Source organism: Lepidothrix coronata, unplaced genomic scaffold, assembly GCF_001604755.1.
Source record: "Lepidothrix coronata isolate B3197 unplaced genomic scaffold, Lepidothrix_coronata-1.0 Scaffold209, whole genome shotgun sequence".
NCBI lineage: Eukaryota > Metazoa > Chordata > Aves > Passeriformes > Pipridae > Lepidothrix > Lepidothrix coronata.
Window position 1 is genome coordinate 333,473 of NW_016690389.1, and position 6,000 is coordinate 339,472.

Sequence of the window (6,000 nt, forward strand, 5' to 3'; positions counted from 1 at the left end):
TCTCCTGCTGCTCACTCATGCAGGGAGATCATAATTTTGTGGCTGTGATATTTCCACGGCAACACTGGTGACAGTGATGTCACAAATTCAGCCCTGACATAGCTTCAGGATCAAGTACAAGGAGCAGATGGGATGGAAAAAGCCCCTATTTAAACACAAATCTCTTTTATAAGAAAGAAAGAGGCATGAGCAAAGAAACAGGTGAATGGATCATGTTTTCAAGTATGATATATTCAAAAGATTATCCTAGCATGAAAATCTATTTAAAGGCAAGACCTACAATACAGGGTAACTGTCAAATTTGTTAGGCCTTATAATAAACCAACCTTGAAAGCTCCCTGTTTAGCATGACAAGCCTTGTGCTCCATTTCTAAAGTGGCAGTGAAACAATACACTTTTGTCCCTTGTGAATTTCCTTTAAATAACTTTAACATTCAGATATATTAATTTGATACATCACTGTGCTCATAATACCATATGTAAATATGATGTCAAGCCCTCACTGGAGTGAGTTTGTTATCTGAATTAGATATGATATGAAAGACATTAAAACAAATCCCAGATAGGTCACCAAGTACAACAGGATGGTAACAGCCAGCACTGTTTGATTGGTAAAAGGGCACTACACTTTTGTGCTGATCTGTGGACACATGCAAGAATCAACACAAGCTCCAGGTCAGCTGAAGGACACCTAAACCCCTTGCCTGTCACACACTCTAGACTCCAACACTACAGGTATCAGACCTCCTTCCTGCCTTCAGCCACCCCATGGACCAACAGCAACTGAGCCCACCCGGCACAGACAGGATGGTGACAAGAAGTGGAATAGCAGAGGATGCAACCACAATATAGTCCCAGATACAGTCTCCACACTGACTCAGGTCACAGTGCAAGGAAACACATAGACTTCTTAAAGATGTTACTCTCCACAGACAACTGATAAACAGCAAAAATACCTACAGAGGGAGGCAGGGGAAGTGCCTACGACCAAAATTCAGGCGTAGGTCATTCACAGAGCTGCAAGCAACAAAAAGTGGTTTCTTATAGCAGTAGAAGTGCAACAATCAGAAGTCAAATAGGAGATAAAAGGAATTAAAAGGATTTAGAACCATGTTCTGATCACAGAAGAGAAAAATCCACATTTTTTGAATTTGACGATGAAGAACCTGAAAGGATTAACAGTCTAGATCTCAGGAGGGAAAGGAAGAAAGGGAATAGAATTTGCAGGTTGAAGTTGGGCCTAAGCCAAGATGTGAACAGGCCCCCAGGAAGGGATATTGGGCAGAGGGAGAGACCAAAAGCACAATGCAAGGAGGAACAGATCAGAAGTCAAGTAGCTAAGCAGGGTTCCCAGACACCATGTATGAAATCACTAAGGTAAAAAGTGCAAAAGGGGGAGAACAGAAGCAAAAATGTGCCATGATACAAACCACAACAATGATCAGAGTTCAGAAAACCCATCTCATTTGCCAGACTGTGACTGTATCAACAGCAAATCACAAAAGCAGGCTGAGGGATTCTGGCTGGTCACAAAAAAAGTGAAGGTATCCAAGGACTGCACCAGGTCCAAGATGTCATTTCACAACTAAATGAACAATCTTACAAAGAGAAGAGGAAAAATAAAGGGAGAAACTTGAGCTATCAGTACAGGATAATATATAATAAAACAGGTACAGAAAGTCAGGAAAAGACCTAAAGAACTAGGTTTAGCTTCCACGTTGTTGAAGCTTCAACAAAAATGGTTTTTGTAAACACATTAGCCATGCTCCCATGACACCACTAACAAATGCTGCCTGAAATTAAAAAAAAAAAAAAGAAAAAGAATAGTTTGAGGCTATAAACTTCTACAGCCTTCTTGTTAGAGTAGTAAACTCCGGAAATAGCATCCATTAGCACAGTAGGATAAGAAATACACTCTATTTTAAGATGCAGTTTTTACAATTGTGATTAAGACACAGCTGTCACAGACTAACATGACTACAACACAACCCCAACAAGACTCCTCCTCTCCCTGGGCTTTTGTAAGGCCAACAACCTCAGATGAGAACATGAACCGAGTTCCCCCAGTGGACTTTGAAGAGGTCACTTTAATTTCAGTACTGCAAATCCCATCTTCTTTTTACCCAAGAGGAAAAAAGCCTCTCTCAGACAACTCTTGCACTCCTACATCTCTTTTACCACGTGTTTATAGAGACATGAAACTGACGGCTAATATAAGCTCAAGTCAGCACTCGTTGCTGTTTGTATGGTGTATCAAACCAAAGCAGCTGCCAAACATGAGCTACAAAGAAAGTCTCTTCCTACTGTTCAGAAAATAAGTTATTTTCTCCCTATCACACTGATCAAAATTAACATTCCACTGATAGAAGTCAACTGTTCTGCTAAAATGAAATTTTAGACAAAACCAACGTTGTAAGACTTCCAAAGTGCAGCAGATACAATTCAAGTTCAAGCTTTAAAAATATTTCTCTCAGAACAAAAATATTTTTAAAATAGTCAAAACAAAAATGTAACAGTAGAAAACCACAACAAGCACAAATTAATAGACTTTAAAAAGCAATAAAATAACCAGTCACTTTCTAATACAATCTCAATACAACAGCAACTCAAAATATAAGCTAACACCATATCAAGATGCAAAATATTTTTTTCTAGCACTCATTTCTATAAATAAAAAACATAGGCATAGTATATTACCTTCATTTTCAGAAGCTTGGCATTTTACTTTCAGTACCAAATCAAAGGTACGTTCTGGATTTTCCCTAGAAGAAGCAAACACAACCAATTAATTATACTCATGTTTCAGATCACGTTTCTACTGTGTTATATCCTTTCCACTCTCTTTGTATGGAATAAAATTAAAGTATCATTAAAACAAAATTAGAACCCAGATTAGTTCAAAGGAAGAACCAAAAAGTCACATTTAACTGTACAGCCTTTAGAAAGGAATAAGGAAGATAAACAAGCTAAACTGTGTGATTTATTTACGTGATACTGTGACTGTCTTATGGATCAAATAAATAGCTTTCAAGTCTTCCATCATGCCCCACTAAACAGTTGAGAAAAAAAGAGCTACTACAATCCTTATCAATCAGTCAATCAGAAACGTATTAATGGAGTCACACACAGCCTTTTCTAAATGTACATTTTATTTCTACCTAATAGGAACAGCCCATCATTTGACTTCCACTTTAATTCCACGACTTTAGCCACTATCCTTTAAATGCTTATGATTACCACCACAAAGCTGAGAATCACTGAGCTTACCTCTTTCACAAGACATTGATCATCAACTGGGACTTTAAAGGTATAATTCACTGAGTGAAAAAATACTAGTGGAGTTACCAGGGACAGTCACAACCCTGAGCAGGCCAGGAAGACAAAGCCTCCCTATCTGCAGCAGCCATCACAGGCAGCTTTGCGTGATGGCCAACGCCCCTTTTACCTCCCCAGTAAACACACACCTGATAATAATAAACTGCATATGCTAATAGCAATTAACACTCAACCTAATCCCACACTGAATATTTATTAAAATAGTTTTAAATGCCACTACTACTTTACCCCCTCTGCCTACCAAGCACACTGCTATTTATATTAAAAACAAGCGGTATAACCGCACCCATATCAATTATCTATTTAACCACATAAAAGGCTCACACATGAACTCCCTTCTTGCATAATGCTCCCACTAAAGTCAGCTGGAGATTCAAGCAAGTAGAAAAATTCAAGACTTGGTTCCAAGTCTCTAGAATGCTTCAAATAAAGCATACAGCAATTAACACAGTTGTTTCTTTAAAGAAAGTTTTGAATGAAATCCAAAGGCTGAGCTGGGGAAAATTTCAGCTGTCACAAATTAATTGATTCAGTACATGCTTTCATTGACCTCAGCACCATCATCAACTGAGATACGCAATTATAGTCTAATTCAGGTTATGGAGACATAACCTGCCCATATCACAATCTTTCCTTGCATTTTAAAGCATTTCTTTGGGAAAATCCTATATCTACTGATCCTGTGTTTAGGAGATCAAATTCTGCTCTGAGTTACAACAGTCTAAATCCAGTATATTGGAGATTTACTCTGGTATTAAACTCTGTCCATTGTTCCTCTGACTGGTGAGCAGGTCCAGAATGAAACTGATAAGGCTGTGCTTTGTTGAGCCATCTAGAAAAGTGAACCACAAAAATCCTGCATTTAAAAGAAATGACATCTCCTCATGACATTACTCTAGTTCAGGCATTGGGTTTATACCCTCAGGTTGGAGTTTTAATCTGAATCAGTTCAAGTGTTGCAAACACCAAATGAGAGCTTCTAATTCAACTCTTAGCTGAATTATGCTCATGAAAAAAAAGCTCTTTGAAGTAACACTGCCTTCCGTCTTTCACTTTACTACTCTGAAACCGCTTTTGCAGAAAAATGCTTCTAAGTTTACTCTTCACATCCCACTACGCTTAGAAGTGTCAAAAATGTGTCAAACTAATCTGAAAATTGTCAGACCGTCTCTCATTTCCTTCACAGCTTCGCACTGGCAGCCTGCTTATTCATCGTGTATTGACACGGAGATGTTCGGCAATTTCCGAAACCCGAGTTAAATCCCCTGTCACTTTCCAACCTGGGGAAGGGCAAGTGGCCGCTCCTGGTGGGCAGGCTGGACACCTAAAACCTCCCCTGCACCTGCCATACCACAGTGGCAAAAACGTGCTCTGTAACCACCATGGCCATAAACCAAAACACAAGAAGTTCCACCTCAACACGAAGAGGAAGTTGCTTACGTTGAGGGTGGCAGAGCACTGGAACAGCTGCCCAGGTAGGTGGTGGAGTCTCCCTGTCTGGAGGCATTCCAAACCCACCTGGACGCGTTCCTGTGTCACCTGCTCCAGATGACCCTGCCTTGGCATGGAGTTGGCCTGTATGATTTCCAGCGCTCCCTTCCAACCCGAGCTATTCTGTGATTCTGTGACCTCCTAAAGAGACGCCTGTCACAGCCCCGGGCAGGGTCACTGCGGGGAGCGCTGCCGCCCGGCCCGGGGGAGCTGTGCTGGGCCCGGCGGCCTCGGCACCGAGCTCCCAGCGCCGCCCAGGTCCCGCTCCCCGGGCACGGCCCGACCGGCGCCGCTGCCGCTGCCCCAGCTCCTGCCCTGCCCGGCCAGGCCGGCGGCTGCCAAGCGCGGCCCCCGCGCCGCTGCGGGCGGGCGATGCCGGGGCCGCCGCGGGGCCGGGGGCGGCGCGGGGCGGAGGAGCGGCCGGCGGGGCTGCGGCCGCCTCCTCCTCCTCCCCCCCCTCCCCCCTGCCCGGGCCGGGTCGGGGGGCGCAGCCGCTCCCCCCGCGCCGCGGGTCCCGCCTCGCCCCGGCTCCGGCCCCGCCGCCTCCCGCCCGCCCTTCCCGCTGTCACTCAGCGGCCGCGGCGGGCGCGCCCGGCCCCTCGCACGTTCCCGCCGGGTGGGCTCCCCCTCCCCTCCTCCGCTCCCCGCCCGCCGCACGCCGGGCCCGCCGGGCCGGGGCGGCCGCGGGGCCTTCTCGCCGCCCGCCCGCCGCGGGGCTCAGCTCGGCTCGGCTCAGCTCGGCTCGGGCCGCCGCGCCCGACAGCCCCGGCACGGCCGCGCACCCACCGCACTCACTTGAACCTGCTGTCCATGGTCACATCGCGGGGCCCCGGCGGCGGCCCCGGCGCCCCCAGGGACAAGCGTCCCGCCCGGCGGGGGCGAGGGGGCAGCGCCGGCCGCGGAGCGCTGGGCGGCGGGGGCGGCTCAGCGCGGCGGGCGGCGGCCCATGGCTGCTCCGCTCCGCTCCCCCGGCTCGGGCCGCGACTGCGGCGGAGCGGCGGCACCGCCTCCTCCCCCGTCTCTCAGTTCCTGTTGCAGCCGCTCCGGCACCTTCTGGGAACCAGGAAGCTCCTCGGTGGCCCGCGAAGCCGCCGGGCCCGGTGTCACCTGAGCCCGGCGGGGGAGGGCGGGCGGCCCGTGCCCTCCGCGGCAGGTGCGCCGGGCCCGGGGCGC

General features: G+C 47.3%; 1 protein-coding gene across 3 annotated transcripts in view; it reads right to left on the bottom strand.

Moving 5' to 3' along the window:
- Positions 1 to 5,690, bottom strand: part of DENND1B (DENN domain containing 1B) — a 157,543-nt gene extending 151,853 nt beyond the window's left edge. For all 3 annotated transcript variants that reach the window (XM_017832934.1, XM_017832933.1, XM_017832936.1), the window contains exons 1-2: positions 5,623 to 5,690; positions 2,698 to 2,762 (exon numbers count right to left, since the gene is read on the bottom strand). In XM_017832934.1, the coding sequence (XP_017688423.1) occupies positions 2,698 to 2,762; positions 5,623 to 5,639 (82 nt within the window). In that variant the 5' untranslated portion in view covers positions 5,640 to 5,690. The remainder of the gene's footprint in view (positions 1 to 2,697; positions 2,763 to 5,622) is intronic.
- Positions 5,691 to 6,000: the final 310 nt, after the last annotated feature.